This window comes from Bombyx mori, chromosome 1 (assembly GCF_030269925.1).
Source record: "Bombyx mori chromosome 1, ASM3026992v2".
NCBI lineage: Eukaryota > Metazoa > Arthropoda > Insecta > Lepidoptera > Bombycidae > Bombyx > Bombyx mori.
Genome location: NC_085107.1, coordinates 2612079 through 2632334, shown reverse-complemented (window position 1 = coordinate 2632334; position 20256 = coordinate 2612079). Strand labels below are relative to the sequence as shown.

Sequence of the window (20256 nt, the reverse complement as noted above, 5' to 3'; positions counted from 1 at the left end):
GCCTATATACTCGTATGTATACATATCTTTAAACGAATATAAGTGTATATGCCAGTCTCTGGTACACAGGGAATTTTAATTTGGGCCCAGACGAGCGTGCGTGATTTGTTCCAAGTTTTTTATTATTAATTATATGCCACTCTGAAAATCAAGGATAATGTTCAGTAGTATACATTCTGAACCTGATGATGAGGAAATTAAAACCACGTTTCTCAATGTTCAACTGGCAGAAGTGACCAGTCTTTCGCAAAAATACTTTATTCAATACACTACCTATCGTAGAAGGGTTACGGCTTTATTTTTTCATGTCCCAGTTCATACGTGCGCATGGTAATCGCTTTCAACTTTTTTCTTGGTGCTTCTTGAGATTTATCATCATTGGAAGGGCGTCTTATGAGTCCTCACGGGTAGGTACCACCACCCTGCCTATTTCCGCCGCGAAGCATTTTCAGTTTAATAGTTGAGATAGCCAAACAAAATAGAGGAAAATAAGGGTAAAGGTTGGGATAGTAGTACAATAAAAGACAGAATCCGTTTTAAAATTATATATTTCAACATTGTTTTTTTGTTTTTTTTTGTTGAAATTTTTTTCTTTTAATATATTCAAAAAAATCCATCTACCACCGGTTCGGAAAACTACGCCCCGTCCTGAGAAGAACCGGCGTAAGAAACTCAGCGGGCTTATCTTTATTCTTTATATCTTTCATTCTCTTTCTCTTTGTTTTTATCTTTTCTTTTTTTTTCAATATTGATTTTAACATTTTACACAGATAATGTACACAAGTTTATCATATTACATAAATAGTGTTACATTGCTGGCGTTTTCTTTACAATTACATATTTCACCTTTATAGTTAGTTTTAGTTAAAAGTGTATGTTGTTATATTAAAATATAAGTGACGTAATATGTTCAGTTTAATTCAGAATTAAAATAAGAATAATTTTTTTAATATTTATGTATGGTTGTACTCTGTGTCTTTTGTGTCGTGGGCACTTAAATATATTTATTTATACTATAGATTTAGTTTTATTTAAGTAAAAATGCAACACTGTTGTTTTAAGTATTTTTCATATATTTTTATTGTTTTTTTGGATGGATTATTAATAAGCATATAATATTATGTACATTTATATATTTTGAAATTGAAATTAAATTTTTTGTCGGCTATATTTATATTCTTTATTTGTTTTATTTTTATTTTCTGAATATATGCGTTTTTGATTGAATTATATTACATATACACAATATATGTTTAATTATTTATGTATGCATTTCTTTGATTTTCAGATTTATAATTTAACATGTTATTTTTTATTTCATTTGGTATTTTCATAATTTTAGTACTTAAATAAAATTATACATATTGTAAATTTTTAAATATATTATTCTATTGTTCAATATTATTTTATACATATTTTTTTGTTTTTTATTTTATTTTTCTTGCCGTGGAAATAATATATAACAATTATTCTTTTAATTAATATATCGACAAAGTTTTACAAAACAATATTTTATTATTTTTAATTGCCCACCTTGCTTGAGACCCGAATTTTAAAATTTTTTCTTATCTCTTTTTAACATATTTATATATTTTTTTAATTCGATTACAAAAATTCTAATACCCGATTTGAAAGTTTATGCCATGTCCTGATAAAAACCGTCTCGGGAATTTTACATTCTTATTTTGTGGTTTTTTATTGTTACTTTAGTGTTCAATTTTTACTTTAACTTTTTTAAATGAACATAACGAACGTATCCGCATATTTTAATAGTCTTTGTTTAATGGCGATCAGGCTACCTCGTCTAAATTGTAACCGACGCCAATTTTATTCACAGCCTAAACATGCTCCGATAATATACGTCAATATAAATAAATAAATAAATATATACATAATAAAATATATAACAGTGCAGTGCTGTATCATATGAAAAATACATGCGAATAATAAGTAATAAACACGAATATTATATGTGCTGGAAAATATACTACACAGATAACGTAATGTTAATATTATATATATACACTAAGTGTAGGACTGAAAAAAATGTAAAATGCTCGTTTTCAGATTGTAACTGCAATACGGGGTATTCAGTTGGCTTTATGTGTAACGCCACCGGGCAGTGTGAGTGCTTGCCGGGTGTCATAGGAGAGAAGTGTGATCGGTGTCCAGAAAGGTAATAAAAAAAAAACTATATAGCCTATAACTTTTAGGTATGACTAATGCTCTCTAAATTCGTTTTGCAATTCGCTACAGGTGGGTTTTGATTCCGCAAGAAGGATGCCTCGAATGCGACTCGTGTACAGATGCCCTAATATTCTCGGTCGAAGATCTAAGCGCGCTACTCGCTAATGAAACAATGGACTTTAAGGTAATATACCGTGAGTCTTTTTTTTTATCACGGCTCTAATTTTCTTTTGGGATCCGCTAATGAGTTTTCCCGCTCATAACAAACAGGACAAGGCGGACTCGTTCTTCACGACGCAACGCCTCAACTACATATCCAATCAAACCGAACTGCTTCGTCCAAAAGTCGCGCAATTGAAGACCGTCGATATCGGCGAAGTCACATCGTCTATCAAGACCTTGGAAACCAGTGCTAAGAACCTACTCAGATCGGTGAGTTTACTTAATATATATACATATTTTTTTTTTTAAATTATGTATTTAAATTTCATTTTAATGTATGCAGGCGGAATTTGCGGCGACTGACAGCGACAAACAAATAAGTCGCGCCGCGAAACTAGCGGAAGACGCGGAGAGGACATTAGCAGCGGTCAGGGAGAGCGCGCGGGAGGCCACCGAAGTCGTCAAGCACGTGGCCGACCTGGCCACCGGACTCGAACTCAGCCAGCAGCCGAAGGTCGACAGCGCACTAACCGAAGCGAGGCAGATAAGAGATGACATCGCCGGTAAGTTCTGATGATGCGACTCTAAAGCGAAAGTCGTATCGAGTAATTTCCTTTAGCCTCCGAGGCTGATACAAAACAAAATTTATTGTAATCCGCCAAAAAAAATTTGCCAATGAAACAGGACTTCCACGTGGTTTTTAATGATTAAATCTATATTCCGTTTGCATCAGAAAATTTCAATGCACTGGCACAGTTAACTAGACCTATTTAAATGGACTTCTAATTTCGTACGCCTAGATTATCTGTGGTGAAAACGAATAAAAAAAAAAAAAAAAAACGAGAAGCATTCTAAACGCGCACAACTAATCAGTCAAAATCATTACGTTTGTATGTGCAGTAAAAGTGCAACATTCGTATATCGGTCACCTAACCATGTAATCAAGGCTTTTGATTGATTGTGAATGCAAACTAAACGTGTGAACATTTCAATCGATGAAGTTTAGTGTAATTTTGTAATTGTTAGCGCTCTTTTCCTGATAGACAAAGACTTGGTGCCAAAGAAACAACAAGCAGAAGCTGTATTCCTGAACACGACCACGCAAATCGAACGTATGAACTTTTTCGTGCAACCGGTCAACGAACAAGCCAAGGCAAGTTCCCATCGCCCCGATCTTGTCCTAATTCAGAACTCGAACTAACATTAAGAGCTGTTTTGTTGCATTCGATGCTAAGCCTCTGAGTGATCTAGCAATAGTGAAACGAAACGTCACGTTTCAATGAACCGCCAAACTAAATGCGTATGTATACTCTGTAACATCTAGGCAACGGGCAACTAACTAATCTAGGCATAACGCTAAATATTACGAAAATAAATCATAACCATGTGAAGTAAATCTAGTTGTGTTTTTGTACAGAAATTCGAGTCGCTCGTTAACGCGACCCGCGAGCTCAAAGACAAGCTAGACGATATGCTGGAGTACACCGATCTGGCGCAGCACACTGCCCACACTGCAGAGGAGCTAAATACTAAAAACAGGTTCGATTTCCGACTTAATCATTAACAATTATTACTTAATTCCGGTTATCAATTACAATAACTTTGATTTCCGGGGGAAAAAAAAAAAAAAAAAGAACTATCCGACAATCATCCGACTGAGCCGTGTACTCGATTGCTTATAGGTTATCGAAATTCGGCAACAAAGTGAACTCTGTTACGAAACTGAACACGGCGGCGATGGGGGACCTCATCGACGCGGCGTACGACATCGGCAACGCGACGTACAACAACATGGCGGTCGGCGCGAGGCTGGCGGGCGCGGGTCGAGCGGCGGCGGACCTCGACGCCGCCAACCGGGACGTCGCCGACCGGCTCGACGCCCTCACCGGAGAACTGCCGCAGTTCGAGCACCTAACGTCCGAGGCTACGCACCACGCCACCATGCTCAGGAGGAGGGTAAATATCGGCGCGTTTTCATACATCACCGTCCGCGGTCATGCAATTATCACTAATCGAATACCGTTCAACTAAGTGCGGTCGAATAGTGTAAATGAGGTACCTGTAATGGGCACTTGAAACGTGACTCGGAAAAATATCGAATTAATAGGAAAGCGTTGATTTGCGGATGTGTGACGCGTGTGGTGTGTTCTGTGGTCTCGTGTAACGTGAGCTATGTCAGGGGTTCGGTAAGGAGTTTCATTGTTGTGTAGGCGGATAGCCTGCGCGAACTAGCCGAGCGGGAGAACAACAACAGCCGCACTCAACACGCTTACACCGCGGCGTCGGCGTACTCCTCCATCTACCAGGAGATCAACAAGGCGAAGGAGGCAGCTAAAGAAGCGGAGGATGCTGTGGCTAACGTTACCAAACTCGTGAGTTGCACTATTCTTTTTATTACGAACGGACACCGGCGCCCTCGAATACCCGTTCTGTATTTGGACGCGTCGGAAATTGTAAAAGAAGAACATGTAAAAGATTAAGAGATTACGATTCTTCAATGAATACCTAATATTAAAAAAAAAAGTAGAGTAGTAAAAAAAATATTTTAATTAATTAGTTTTGTCTAATATGTATGTATGTAAAAATATTTTAATTAAATAGTTTTGTTTTTGTTCCCCGTTCCTTTGCCGGTATTCTATTCGAAAGAATTCCTTCTTCTGTCACCATTCCGACCAGCCTGTAGAGCTTTATTATGTGACTTTATACCGTCAATAACTTTTCGGGCTCCACGCTAAGACGTTTCTTGTGCGCGGGAGCCGGGCATACATAATAAACGGAACAATACTTTTTTTTTTATATATAAATATATATTTACTAACGATCACGCCACGTTAACTGGTCCCGTGCTAAGTTCGTAAAGAACTTGTGTTACAGATCTAGATAACGGAAATGAATGTAAGATTTTTATTATAGACATACATATATATACACATATATATATTATATATATAATATACATCCATAACCCTGAAAAAGACATTTTATATTTATCATACAAATATCTTCCCTTGGCGGGATTCGAACCCGCGACCCCCTCGTGTAGTGACCATGTCACTTACCACTAAACCGGACGACGCTATCGGAGACTTCGACCGTTAAATATGAGATTAGTACGTATCCAATGTTCCGTAGAATCGTATTCTGGACGAGCGCGTACGTCCGGCCCGCGAGCGATCCTCATCGCTGCTGGCGGACGCCACCAAGGCCCAACACGCCGTCGACCAAAAGCTCCTACCCAACCTCACCGCCACCGAGGAGGTGCTCAGAAAGATCCGAGACCACTTGAGCAGGGCCGACGATGACGACAACGCTATACAACTGTAAGTAACACTTGACTCAGTCAAACGATTATCCTAATAGGTTTTTTTTTGCACAAATTCCGTCAGCCGTTTTCTTTGAATCGGGCCTTTAGTTTCTCGCTAAACGTTTAAACGGCCCTTTTGAATTTATTTTTTAAATATTCGAGAACTATCGTTTGCCTAGCTACTACATCACACAACATTTACTACCTGTAAAAACTTAAGAATATATACAGCGGTCATGTTAGTTATCGGATGCTCCTAATCTGTGCATTGTGGTTTTGTTGTTAAATAAAAAGCCGAGTGTGTTGGTTCCTAATGGATATTGATAGTGTGGAAAGATGTACCTACTTTGAAGACTAGAGAAAAAAAAAGTGTTATATATAATTTTGTCTACTTACCACTTTGATTAAAATACAATGAGACTTGTAACCTCAAGTGTAAATGCAGCATGCACGTTCCATATATATACTACTTATTATGTAGCTGAATGTGTCTGTATCTATCTACTGAGTATTAAAATGTTATACTTATAAAACACACATAAATACTTTTTTTTTCTACACAATTATTTAAATCTTCTATATATTCACACACATAACCACAAAAAGCATGTTCCAAAAAAAACATTTGGGCTAGGTTATGATTACACCTAACCCTAAATATTGATTTCTTTGGGTTTCGAACCTATCCATATTAAGTGTTTCATACGAAAACGGCTGACGTTTCATTGTACATATTAAAACATACACTTTACACATATATTTAACAAAAATAATACTTCGCTTCGCACAGTTCGCTTCCGCCATTAACAACGGTTACCTTAGAAGAAGAGACGAACAAAGCAGACAGAGTAAATGCAACGATCGGAACCACCTTCAGCGTCATGTCACATCTAGGACCCGAGCTCGCGACCAGCAAGGACTGGGCCCAGACCCTGCCCAAGCTGGCTGACGAGGGCCAGAAAATGACTTCGAATGTTGAGAGCCACCGTAAGTTTGACAACAGCGTGACTTCTTCAACAACGACTCGCACAGTAGAAAGGACAATTGTTTTCTTGGCCGGCCGTGACCCAACTGGGTGGGACTTCCTCCCGACCGATACAAATACAGTGTCACAGAAAAAAAAAACAAATGTTATTTTTGATTATTGTGCAAATGCAAACATGCTTGAAGACATCTTGTTACAACATTCTCTTCTTTTCTTTTTTGGTTTTTTTTTTGTTAACATTTTATAACAATTTTATAGTTTTTTTTTTTTTTTTTCGAACATAACATAAATCCACGTTATTATTTTGCACCAGCCTACATCGAGTACCGTGGTCCCTGGCGCACTCAAATTATTATATTACTCACAGAACATTTATTTATACGTTTTTTTTTTTTTTCGGTAACAGTTAAAAACATCAATGACATGGAGCCGCAAATCTCGTCATCGTATCACACCGTGAAGATGCGTCAAGAAGATTTGGAGAGACGACGTCGAGACGCAGACGAAAAACTTCAGAAACTTAAGGACTTAGTCGAACAGGTACTCGTGCAGAGTCTGGTATTATTACCAAGGCCTACGTAATGTTTTAGACAAGTTTCTGCCAATGTTTGCTAGTCTATTCGGTCTCGTAAAAACTATTTGCTTTTTTTCTTTTTTTTTTTTACTCTTGTCCAATGCCAGAAGTATGCCAACTTAGGGTGGATTTTTGCTAGCCCGTGGACCATATTTATGTTTCGCTTAGTACTCACGAAGGTTTTAAAATGATCGCGGTTGCGTATATTTTTTATCGAATATGACTAAGATGGTCCTCCTCGATTTCTTAGATATTTATTTCACGCATTAATTCCATTTCAGTAAATAGGCATGTAGCATTTTTAGCATTTTAGTTTTAATGAATATCGTATTCCGAATTTAGTTTGTTCCACCGCGACCACTTATCGTTTTTTGATTTATCTACTTGTGATTACACAAACATAATTATTATTATTTTTATTTTTTTTTCAAAATGACCCTATTGCATTGACTGAAAAAGTGAGAATTACTCTAATATGCCTAATAGGATCCCCTCTTCCTCTGTTTTTTAGAAATTTGTTAAACCCATTAAATCCAATTCAGTAAATAGGCATATAACATTTTTATAGTTTTAATTAATAACGTATTCTGAATTTAGTTTGTTATACCAATTTTAAATTTTAATTTTAAATTTTTTCAAAGTGACCATGATTGACCAACAAAATGAGAATTATTCTAATATGCCTAAGAGGATCCTCTTTCCTCTGTTTCTTAGCTATTTGTTTAACGAATTAATTCAAATTCAGTAAATAGGCTAGTAACATTTTTTTTATTTTAATGAATATCATATTACGAATTTAGTTTGCTCTACCACGACCACTTATTGTTTATTGGGTTATCTACTGTGATTACACAATCATATTTTTGTTCAATTTTTATTTTCATGTTTACCATATTGGATTGACCGATAAATTGAGATTTATTCTAATACGCCTAAGGGGATCACCCCTTTCCGTGTTTCTTAAATATTTACTTAACGCATTAATTCCAATTCAGTAAATAGGCTGGTAACATTTTTTTGTAACTTTATGGAATAACATATTCTGAATTTAGGTTGTTCTACCGCGACCACTTATTTATTGTTTGTTGGTTTATCTACTGTGATTACACATACATACTTTTTTCAATTTAAATGTTTTCTTTGACCATATTGGATTTACCGACAAAACGAGATTTACTCTAATATGCTTAAGAGGATTCCTCCTTCTTCTGTTTCTTAGAAATTTGTTTAACCCAATCATTTCAATTCATAAATAGGCTTGTGTTTTTTTTTTGTTTTAATGAATATCGTATTCCGAATTTAGTTTGCTCTACCGCGACCACTTATTGTTTGTTGGTTTATCTGCTGTGATTACACATACATACTTTTTTTCAATTTAAATGTTTTCTTTGACCCTATTGGATTTACCGACAAAACGAGATTTACTCTAATATGCTTAAGAGAATTCCTCCTTCCGCTGTTTCTTAGAAATTTGTTTAACCCAATCATTTCAATTCATTAAATAGGCTTGTGTTTTTTTTTCAGTTCAGTAAATAGGCAGGTAACATTTTTTTAGTTATAATGAATATCGTATTCTTGAATTTAGTTTGTTTTACCGCGACCGAATAGAAATTACTTATAATTTTTTATTTACATATTAATTTTGTTGAGTCGGAATTTGTGATACGGTGACCAAAAGTTAATTGACTAGCTTTTTGTTGATTTATTCATTCTATATTTTTTTATCTATAATAATTTACAAATCGCGTATTTTGTAATAATGATGCACGGTAATTTTCATGATAAGACATTTATATATATGATTACGCGGTTTTGTATTCTGTTTATTTATTTTTGTAAGTTCACCCTTCCCACCTACCCCGACTAGTTTCGAAAAGAAATTTCATTACAAAATTAACGCTTCTCTCTTAACCCCAGGCGCGTACGGTAGCTAATCGCATTCAAGTTGGAGTGACGTTTGATCGGTGGTCGACATTGCAACCCCGCCTACCGGATACGGTCGATGAGATGTCAACCTCCACGCACGTGTCGGCATACTTCCGAACAAAGGAAAAGGATGGCTTCATTCTGTACCTCGGCAACCCTAAGGGAACCATGCTGAGGAGAACCAAATCGGTATGTCTTAAAATCATAATATTCTTACACTATTAACAACATAACAATGATTTGTACCATATTACAGCATACAATAAACTTATAACGCACTCATGAGTACACGCACTAAATATAACCGGCACTATATAACACACAAACTCACACTCACTTCGTAACACGCGCACATCATAAAAACACACACTCACACATGTAACGCACTCACAACACTTCAACACAATTTCTAATATTTCACACTACCGTTTTTTAGGACGACTACATGGTGATCGGCATTCAGAACGGATACCCGTATGTAGTGATGGACATCGGGGACAGCTCCGAACCTGGCCAGGATCCGGCGAGGGTCTCCATTGACAAGATGGTTGCCGACAACCGCTGGTACCAAGTCATCGTTGACAGGTAACTCCACAGAACCCTATTATCAAAAATACCTTTGAAAATCCTTTGTGAAGGATCCTCTCTTGAAATCGAAATTAATAAAATATTAATTTACCATATTCCAAATAGCTTGATATAAAACGTGTGAGTCCGCAGTGTAAAGCGTATTAAACTCTGACATCAATCTGGTGCACAAGTTGCTAGTTTTCCTAGCTTTATTGCTGAATTATATGATTATAAATTTAACTTATAACAAAGCAACAAGTTTGTTATTGACACTCTAGTTTTGTACGACTTACAATGCGTTTCGCAAAAGAAATAAATAAAATTATTACACACAACAAGAAATTTTCAGTCTAGCCTATGAACCAGTTCTTTTAGACGCGCGTCTACTGGTTTTTTTTCTAAGACTAAATAATGTGCAGATTGGGTCGTCGAGTAAAACTCTCAATCCGCGAGAGCCTGGACAATGGAACGGATACTATCCACTCCAAGGAGGCTGACTTACCCGGACATCATACTATCTTCAACCTGGACAAAGAAAAGTCCAAGTTGTACGTGGGTGGAGTGCCTTCCGATGCCAAACTCCAGGGTATTAGTTTTCCAGCCTTCGAAGGTCAAATAGAAGAGCTGATGATTGGAGATACACCAGTTGGCTTATGGAACTTTGTCAGTGCCAATAAACTGAAGGGAGCCAGACAGAGGTATGTACAAAATACTGTTTTCAAACCCCATCAACTCAAACCCATTTAGAAAACTATATTTAGTACCTTACAATTTACAGATATCTACATATTATTATAAATCTTATATAAAAATTATTTTACCAGGGATAAATTGATCTCCTCGCAGTCTGGCCCTCAAGAGTACAGGTTCGATGGCCGTGGATATGCCACGATGGCTGGCCGAGGTTATTTGACGCCTCAATCTAATCAAGTGCTTCTCTTCTTCCGCACGTACGCTCCGAACGGCTTGATATACCTGGTCGGGGAAGGAGGATATTTCTTCTCATTACTGATGCAAGATGGAAGGGTTTACTTGCAGGTATTTTTATTTTATAATTATTGTAAAATTTAAATATTTATCTTCATTTAATTACGTTTTGTTTGTAGCCCCCTCCGCATTGACTCATTGTAACCCCCCTTCGCATTGACAGAGAATTTCGTTTGTTAAAATAAAATCATTATTGTTCTAAGGTGTCATTAGGCAACACAGAGGATTTGATAATAGTTGGCACAACCCGAGCATACAATGATGGTAAATGGCATAAATTGGACGCTCGCCGGTTCCTTGCCAAGTGCTCTCTGACCGTGGACAACGAGGTGCTCAAAGCGGAGTCCAATTCGCCCAGCGCCGACATACCGAGCTTAGACACTATGAACTTCGGAGGGAACAACAAAGGAATACTGCAAGTGCCGGATCGAGGCTTCGACGGTTGTATGAGGCAGATCAGCATCAACGGAGTAAACCTGGATCTCAGTGAGAATCTAGAATCGATCGGCATGGCGTATGGATGCCAGGTGAGCTTTATAGAATTGAAGCCTTTGATTGCTGTAACGATCAAAGAAATACTTGAAGTTACAACCCAATATATTTAGATTTTATTATGAATATGTAATTTAAAATTAGAACGCACTTTGTACGGCATAAGTCTACCTTACTGAGGCTTCTCCGGATGGAAGGAGCGGAACATCTGCGCATTACTCCTTTACGCACCAGCTATCTGCGCACACTTAATCTGCGCACAAGATATTTGCGCATACTTGATCTGCGCACAAGAGCATTTGCGCATATCGAAGAAATCAGAAGTTAGAGCAGCCATTTTGTTTCAGTACAAATAAAGAAATACTGATTTTAAAATACGGTCTAAAAGAAATGATATCACATCACTCACAATCAGATCGCAAACTCACTATTAACTATAACACTGCATTTGACATCAAATCTCAATTATTATAGTTACATTTAAAAATGTCCGAGCTCTCTAGCTTTTGAATATTATTAGTACATTTAGTTTGATAAAAAGAAAGTATTGTTTTTGTTACATCCATTTTTGTTAGAGTTTCGTCGATGATCTGAGCGCGACGCCTTAATAAAATTTTAGTTCCGAATGATCGATCAGATGAAAACAAAGGAATCGATATTCAAAATAATAATTTTGAATGCCTAGTGACCACGTGGTGGTGACACTATGAGCACGTTTCAGTACAGCAACAAACCGTCTTTCAGTTCGCTTCGTTGGTATCGTTCAACGGTACTGACAGCTACCTTCGCTTCGTCGACGTGACCAGCGAGAACCCGCAGCTGACCCTCAAGTTCAAGACCGCAAAACCTAACGGACTCCTATTCGTCTACGTCAGCAGGACACAGACCGCGATAATGCCCGACAGCATATCTCTATCGCTCGTAAACGGTCCGTACTATTTACTTTTAGATTTTGCTTCATTTGAATTTACCAAACATTTTAGACCTATTATTAAGGACCGCTTCCACTAAATTAGCCGTTTTTATTTTTATTATAATATATCACGACCCGGAACGAATGTATTGTAATGAAACTGGAATTGAACGGGTTCGTTCACTAAATATTCGTTTATCTCGTTTTTAAACAGGCAAACTCGTTGTTGTGAGTCAAAGGGAACAACTCGACACTGGATTGAACACGTATAACGACTCACAGTGGCACGTGTTGACGGTGACGCACAACACTAGCGCCCTCAAACTAGTAGTCGACGACTTCGATTACTTCAGGTGGGTAAGATTCGAAAGAACGGAATTTGTTTCAGAGAAAATAAATGCTTTTTAAAAAAACCTTAACGGGGCTGAGTGGTCTAGATGTTTCGGCGGCCATTTTGTGCAGCACGGGTCAACCTAGGTTTGAACTCGCCCGAGTGCGGGGGGGTGGGGCGCAAGTGCATCTGCGCACACCTATGCGCACAAATCATTGATTTTATCCGAACACTGCATTTACACAAAATATATTGAAATTTACTAATAATTAAAGTAAAAAAAAACACGGTGTTTCTTGAAACTTATTATTTTTGTGAGTTATTGTTTTTTTTTTTCTTTTTTCCTTCCAGACTTTTATTATTAGTAAAACAATTCACGCTATATTATTATTTATTATAATGTAAAGCATTTTTCGAACGCGCGCTCCTTTGAAAGCGAGTTCTTATGCCGGTAAACAAATCACGTAACACGTATACTAGTCCCGATTATCGCCTAAACGATTTTATTTTGCCCACAAAATTTTGTTAATTCGTTTCACTATCAAAAACAAAAAAAAAACTTCCATCATTTCCAATTGTTAATTTATTTAAATAAACGAGTTAATGTTATTAGGGCACCTACCTGGTGTGCTTGCAGTTGCAGATCGAAACCAATGAATCGAAAATATAATTCGTCGATGTAGAATGTACGTCTAATCCCACGTGTTAAACGCGATCCTTTATGCGGTGCAACGGTGAATCGAAATGTCGATTGCGTTGCGCATCTCTCGAGCTAAGATGAGACAGACGGGTGCAGAACGAGGCTGGGGCGTGTTACCCCCATCCCTCGCTCATAAATCAACTCGCGCATCCTTATCGATCCGTCTGCGAGACCCAGAAGCTAATATGTACTTATTGTGGACCCCTTTATATTTATACACACATCTATCAGCAATTTCTTGGATTTTCGATGAATTACGTCGAAATTTAAACGTTAAAAGTATATTTTAGACTACCACAAACACTCGTATTTTAAATAAAATAAAAAAAAGAAAAGAAAACATTGACAACGTGTAAATTTATCAGAGATATAACGGTTGAGCTCGAGTGATGAGTGATTTAATTCAATAGATGTTTCCTATGCAGGATACTATGTATAATAGTATGAGAATGAAACGGTTAAAAAAAGAATTGTTGCAAATAAAAACTGGATGCACGCAAAAAATTATGTCTATCAATTAATGAGAAGTTTTACAACAGTTTGAATTGAATTTGTGATTTTGAAAAGACTTACCTTCTCAAGGCGTCGGTCTTCGAAGCAACGTAGCAGCAGTGTAGCTCGCGCCCGGTCCTGAAGAAAATTGATTCGGAATCAGGGCACCTAGGCTGGGCACTAGGCGTCTAAGTCTGTGTTGCCATTACAAAAATGATTGCGTTCGGATATTCATTCATTGGTGTCGAATTTCATTTGTAAATATCATACCTAAAATTGCGTATACACTAAAAGGGATTAAAAACATGGTAGTGTGTGTAATGTTTTTCTTAATAATTAAATAAATCAATTATTGATCTATTGTATTTTTTGTGCTTAATTAAAAAAATATATTAATACTCTGCACTCCTTATTATTTACTAGACCGCTCCGGCTCCGCTCGGGTCTTTAACAAAAATTTCAAGGATATCTGACGTTGTTTTATTTTTTTAAATTGCGGCATAACTTTATTAGTTAGACATATTATTATGCTGTCGTAGCACTTTTTGTAAATAATAATGTGTTCTACAAAGTTGTAGTACATTATTATATTCTATCATGAATAGTTATTGCAGGGCATGCGACGTAAAGAATATTTATGGTATTTTTTTTACATCTTGGGTTACATTATTGGAGTTTTAGTAAGGATCCCTATTTTTTTTTTCAAAAAAGATTATAGCCTATTTCACTCGGGAATAGTGTAGCTTCCAAACAGTTAAAGAATTTTTCAAATCGGTTCAGTAGTTTCGGAGCCTATTCAATACAAACAAACAAATCTTTCCTCTTTATAATATTAGTATAGATAAGTGTGAGAAATTTCATACTGCTCCGACCGCGGAATTTTTGTAAAAAGGGGTACCCGTTTTTGCTTCACGTATTAATATTATTATATAGATACTAGCTGACCCGGCAGACTTCGTAGTGCCTCAATCGATAAATAAAAGACCTAAACTTTTGTTTAAGATAAACTTAAAACAAACAAAAGGAATCCGTCCGACGGGGGACACTTCAAAGGAAAAACAAAATTGTTATTTTTATTTAATTCCGAATATTTTTATATTTATCTAACCTTTTAAACCTTCTCTGGACTTCAACAAATAATTCAAGACCAAAATTAGCCAAATCGGTCAAGTCGTTTTCATGTTATGTCGTGACAACGGAAAACGGGTTTCATTTTTATATATATAGATAAAAAAAATCGCGTGAATCTACAAATTGAATTTTTATTCACGTCCTCAGTACGGACACCGCGCCGCCACCGCTCCACATACTTGACGGGGTTCTCTTCATCGGCGGCGTGCAGCCGGGCTACGTGGTGAGTGGCTCGCTCGGCAGCAAAGTCCCGTTCACGGGCTGCATAGGCGACGCCACAATCAACGGGCAGGTCCTCAACCTGCTGGAGCCGTTCAGCAATAACAGCGTCACGTTCGGAAGGTGCGGCACGACGATCACAACGGGCGGCGTCAATCCAGGTGCGTATCGATTGAACTAACCACAAATTTAATTTAGGTCTGTCGTTCCGATAATTCATCGAACTCTCTTCTTTAGCTTGTGTCAACCTTTAATGTAGTCTTCGTATGCACTCCGTTCTTTTCGGTCTCTTGCCTTTCGCGTCCAATCCTTACCAACCTTACCAGTTATTTTGGTCGGTCGGTCCACTAAATTGGTATTCATCAAACTATGTTTTCATGAATCAGTAAATTAAACTCAACTCGACTGAATGTAATAAAGTAAAGTTTAAATCACATTATTCATGCAATATTTTTTTTGTATTTATTGAGTTAATTAAATATTTTGTGTAAAAACAGTAAAAAAGATTAGTAGCAAACCAACATTCGTTTGCAGGAAGGGGACTGAATTCCCTCTTCGTCAACGCGAAGTTTTTTTTAATCATCTACCTCTCAGACTTTTATAAACAGATCATATCATATAAACAGATTTATTTTCTAAATTTTTTTAGTTTAGCCTCTTCAATTCTAAAGGTGCGATATATTTTATGATTTTTGACAACTGTGTACCGTCATACAGACAAGGTGACTTGGTCGATACCAACGTCGCCTGATGTCCTGCCGATGCCTGAGCCGGTGCCCGTCTCCCCTGTCAATGCATTACCAGAAACAACCACAGCAAAAGGTTATAATGAAAATATTTTTTTGTCCATTATTTGGAATCATTTAAATTGTGAAACTTAATTATTCCCTTGCCACCAAAATCGAACGATAATTATTGTAGAAATATTTTCTTTTTCCTTTAATTTATTCTATTTGTCATAAACTATTTTAAAATGTTGTTCTAAATTCTTAAGCATCTTATCCAACCTCGGCGGTATATGTCCAATAAAAGACAAAATAATAATAACCATGAAGCTAAAGATCAATTGTGCCGACAAATCTGTAACTGTACCACCGTACCACCTTTAAAATTGATCCACAACTCGCAGTGAAGCTAAGGAATGGGCCGATCTCACCACTACCACCGCTGCCAACACTCGCACCACCAGAGCAGACGACCAGGGCTCCAGTAACTCGAGCGCCCATCACTGCACCACCCACTCCGCCTACCACTACCACCAAACGACCGGCACCCAAACCAGAGTCAGGCTGTGCTTTGGCCTATGACCCACACTACAGCCTAGGAGACCCCAATGAAGGCTATAGATTTGGTATGTGTTTAAACATGTTTGTTTTTCTGTTTGTATGACTATCCAGTACATTATCATAACAAATGGGGACCAAGTCAAGTAAATTCAAGTAAATTTTACTATCTAACTTGGTTATATTATCTTGCTTATGTTTTAACAGTTATAAATTGTATGTGTTATATAAATTGTGTTAATGAGATGATTCCATTATTACTTAATATGAAGGTTTGAACGAATTCTACAAGATATTTACTGTTATGATGAAAAAACAACCTAAAATACTTAGATACAAACTAAAATATTCTAAGGAACCCTAAATATTTAATGAATCCAATCATGAAAATAAGTTTTTAGTGGCCATACTCTGATCTTTTAAAAATAATTGTATTATCTATATCCTTTGTTAAATTGTTCCTAAATAAATAATTAAAGGAAAACCAAATCGGTGCAGGTTCACGTAACGTGAGTCGTATTGAGTACGCGAAGCTCCCCGGTCGACAACTGGAAGGGTTCGACCTCACAATATCGTTCCGCACCTTCGACAAGCAAGGCGGCGTCATATTCTACGCCGAGTCAGCACACGATAAGAACCCCGTGCAGTTCTTAGCGTTTTTCATGAGGGACGCCAAGGTGAGGAGAACACGAAAACAAAACATTAAGTACATAGTGTATCCAAAGCACATATTAGGCGGGAATTTAATTTTTTTCGCGCCAATCTTATGTCACTTTTGACACAAGTGTGTTTATTGTCTATGGTTCGAAGGCTATATGGACCTAGATCCCCTTGTCTTCCCTAGTAAGGAAAAATTGTACCAAAAAAATGTCAATGGTTCGTGCCTAGATGCTCTCTATAAAATTGTCATTAATAGAGGCTAACTCAAAGCAAAGTAAATTTAATAAAAGTAACATGTAAATAATAAAAGAAACAATAACATATAACATATATCGTCACAATTCAAATAACTCGGTCTTTAATTATTACAATGATTTCCAGCTCCATTACATGTTCAACTGCGGCGGTGAGACGGGCGTAATATCCTCGACGCACACTTACAACGACATAGACTGGCACACGGTGACTCTGACACGGAACGGAGGTCACGGTAAACTGGCCGTCGACTCTGAAATGGTCGGGGAAACCAGTGTTACATGTAACACGCCTCTATCGCTAGCGCCACCTTACTATTACGGAGGCTTGCGATACGTTAACGAAAGAATTTCGAAGATCTTCGACGTGAGTTAATTATTTCATTCAAAAACATTAATGTTAGATTTTTAATGTCAAAATGTGATATTTAATTTGTATTTATTTAATTTTAATTTCATTACTCTCAATTAAATTATAGCTTTTTTTTTATTTCACCCGAATTAATACACGGTCGGCATATTTATGTTCAATTGCAATATAACAGACATTCATGTGTCTATTAATATTTTATTCAACAACATAAACTAACAACAATATTCATACACAACACAGCTTATGTCAGCTTAGAATAACACTGAGAGATTCTCTCTCTCTCTGCAGAATAGGGAGTGTCTTACCAGCGCTTGCAGTCTTCCACTGACATTTATTGGTGATATTTTGTTGGTCCCACTGCCTTGCCTATTTCTGACGGAAAGCAGTCACTCTTACCGGCTTAATGCGCGAGATAGCCAGCCAAGGATGGCTGTATTCGCGTTTTGATTTCTTTGGATTCCTGTAACTTAACACAAATAGAAAAAATCTGTAAACATCACCCTAAAGATTTCCACGCCATTTCTAAAAGTATATTGGTAGATGAATGTAGATCTTTCTAGATTCTCCAACAAGTAATTCTTTGTGCCTTTCAATTTTTGTTTTCTTCCAGAACTTCTACCAGCCGTTTATGGGCTGCCTCAAGGGACTTCTCATGAACGGTCAACAAGTGACTCGTATTGGCAACGCTGTGAACGCCTTGCGATGCGTCGATAACATCGAAGACGGCGTCTACTTCGAAGCATCGAACAATACACACAGCAACTATTTGAAGGTAAGGATCCGGGTAGCATTTCACCAAAAAACTACCAATTCTTCTTTAATAATTTCAAAATTATTTGATTTTTAAAAATTGCTTTCGATTTAAAAAAGATACGCTCATGAATTTTGTTGTACTTTGAATCCTGTTAAAGAATCTGTACGTAGGCCGTGTTGCGAAGCGGCCAGGAAACCGTGTATGGTATAGTACAAGCTGACAAAGCAAAACAGCAATGTACATAACACAAGCAATGTACCACGTACAGACTATATGTTTAAATTGACATCGTTACGGAACGAAAACAACCTTCGACGTCCGACAAACGATTCGTAATTCAAAAGTACCGGTAACCGTACTCGTCGAACTCGACAAAGAGGTCGACGTGCAACCTAACCCATGCATCAGCCCGCTGAGTTTCTCGCCGGATCTTCTCAGCGGGTCGCGATTCCGATCCGGTAGTAGATTCATTCGCGAAGTAGCTGCTCTTGGGTGGTTAGGTCTCCTTCGGAGGCGCTCGGGCAGCTGTTAGCAAATCGCACCCCTCCTGGCTGAGCCTTTGCTCGCCCACCTGACCTGGTGAAACTGGAAAGACCTTCGGGCCACAAGTATCAATCAATCATAAAAAATAATATTCAAAAGTACCCGCGTATGTTTATTCACGACCTGAAACTCCCCAGTTGCTAGAGAACTTCAAAGTTGGGGACGAGGTGTCTATATCAATGGAGGTACGTCCCCGTAACACCACGGGGCTGCTGCTCAGCGTCCACGGGAAGAAGGACTACATGGTGCTTGAGCTGCTCGACAGCGAAGTGGTCGCGAACGTCGAGAACGGAAACGGACCGTTCCGCGCTACGTACAAACTCAGCAACAAACATTACCTGTGCGACGGAAACTGGCACAAGATTCACGGTGAGTTTAGAGTTTACAGATAGCATAGAACCAGTACGAACCAGTAGTCTCCGGAACGCCACTACCGACCATTGTGTGTAAGGTTGAAGTTTCACTAACGTTACAATAATCATCCGTCATGCGTTACGATTATGTTATTATATCATAAAGATATAGAGAAAAAATCAGATTTCGAACTCGTGTCTCAAAGAAGGCTATCATTTTGTGGCTTCTAAGAGCTCCGATCGCTCTTTTCTGAAATCTTCTACAATATGATAATTATTAAAAAAATATCTAACACCTTTTTTACGCTTTGCTCATTCATACGTCTTAGCCATCTTCCATTTCTCTCTCATTCTATCTGCCATTCTCTTTTCCCTTTTTTACCGTTTTCTTTGACTCACATCTGAACGCTCGGTTCCACACTCTCTTCATACGTTCCATTATTACCAATCTTACATCTAATAATACTTTTTTAAATAAATCTTCATGAAATTCGTCTGACAGTCGTGAAATCTCTGTACGTGGTCTCGGTGGGTGTCGACGGTCACTTCTCGAAGCCCGGGATCGGCGCGTACACATCGACGGACACGCATTCCGCGCTCTACATCGGCGGTCACGAGCGCCCGATACACAAGGTGCGAGGGGTTCACTCTCGGAGGGGCTTCACGGGATGCGTGAGGAACATTGTGGTTGGAGAGACGCCGGTCAAGGTCCCTAACTCCGCCGTGGGCCGCGGAGCTCACGTGGGCGTCTGCCCCCAGGACTAACTTCACAACACTCAAACTTAAACCAGACCAGACAAAGAAAACGTTTACGACAATCAGATCATTTTTGTCTGCGTTCACAACCAAAACAAGCAATGTATCACGAACAGCAATGTATTAATATGAATTAATTTCTGAAAAATAATAAATTACAAAAAGTTAAATTATTGAATTATTGAAATTAATTGTAAAGTTTTATACATATCAATTCCGTTTGATAATGTTTTGTGCTTAACCAAATACATTACTAACAACAGATCCGACTTTTATTGTAAACATTTAAATCGAAAAAATGTGATTA

The 20256-nt window shown here is 37.7% G+C and overlaps 1 protein-coding gene and 1 long non-coding RNA gene across 2 annotated transcripts in view; one reads left to right on the top strand and one right to left on the bottom strand.

Annotated features, from left to right (window-relative positions):
* LOC101742998 (laminin subunit alpha) overlaps window positions 1-20211 on the top strand; it is a 67319-nt gene extending 47108 nt beyond the window's left edge. Inside the window, exons 38-63 of the mRNA XM_038014239.2 lie at window positions 2068-2176; window positions 2257-2371; window positions 2458-2619; window positions 2693-2912; window positions 3393-3502; window positions 3767-3888; window positions 4032-4305; window positions 4560-4721; window positions 5482-5669; window positions 6444-6640; window positions 7045-7178; window positions 9130-9327; window positions 9575-9723; window positions 10128-10406; window positions 10533-10746; window positions 10899-11222; window positions 11932-12115; window positions 12315-12453; window positions 14902-15134; window positions 15691-15795; window positions 16103-16324; window positions 16755-16933; window positions 17298-17537; window positions 18154-18315; window positions 18978-19209; window positions 19696-20211. Of these exons, the coding sequence (XP_037870167.2) occupies window positions 2068-2176; window positions 2257-2371; window positions 2458-2619; window positions 2693-2912; window positions 3393-3502; window positions 3767-3888; window positions 4032-4305; window positions 4560-4721; window positions 5482-5669; window positions 6444-6640; window positions 7045-7178; window positions 9130-9327; window positions 9575-9723; window positions 10128-10406; window positions 10533-10746; window positions 10899-11222; window positions 11932-12115; window positions 12315-12453; window positions 14902-15134; window positions 15691-15795; window positions 16103-16324; window positions 16755-16933; window positions 17298-17537; window positions 18154-18315; window positions 18978-19209; window positions 19696-19958 (4916 nt within the window). The 3' untranslated portion in view covers window positions 19959-20211. The remainder of the gene's footprint in view (window positions 1-2067; window positions 2177-2256; window positions 2372-2457; window positions 2620-2692; window positions 2913-3392; window positions 3503-3766; window positions 3889-4031; window positions 4306-4559; window positions 4722-5481; window positions 5670-6443; window positions 6641-7044; window positions 7179-9129; window positions 9328-9574; window positions 9724-10127; window positions 10407-10532; window positions 10747-10898; window positions 11223-11931; window positions 12116-12314; window positions 12454-14901; window positions 15135-15690; window positions 15796-16102; window positions 16325-16754; window positions 16934-17297; window positions 17538-18153; window positions 18316-18977; window positions 19210-19695) is intronic.
* On the bottom strand, window positions 7431-13854 carry LOC105842507 (uncharacterized). Its single transcript, XR_001140116.4, has 3 exons — window positions 13705-13854; window positions 10530-10683; window positions 7431-9739 (listed from the first exon to the last, which is right to left on the bottom strand). It is a non-coding gene; the product is annotated as an uncharacterized LOC105842507 (long non-coding RNA).
* Window positions 20212-20256: the final 45 nt, after the last annotated feature.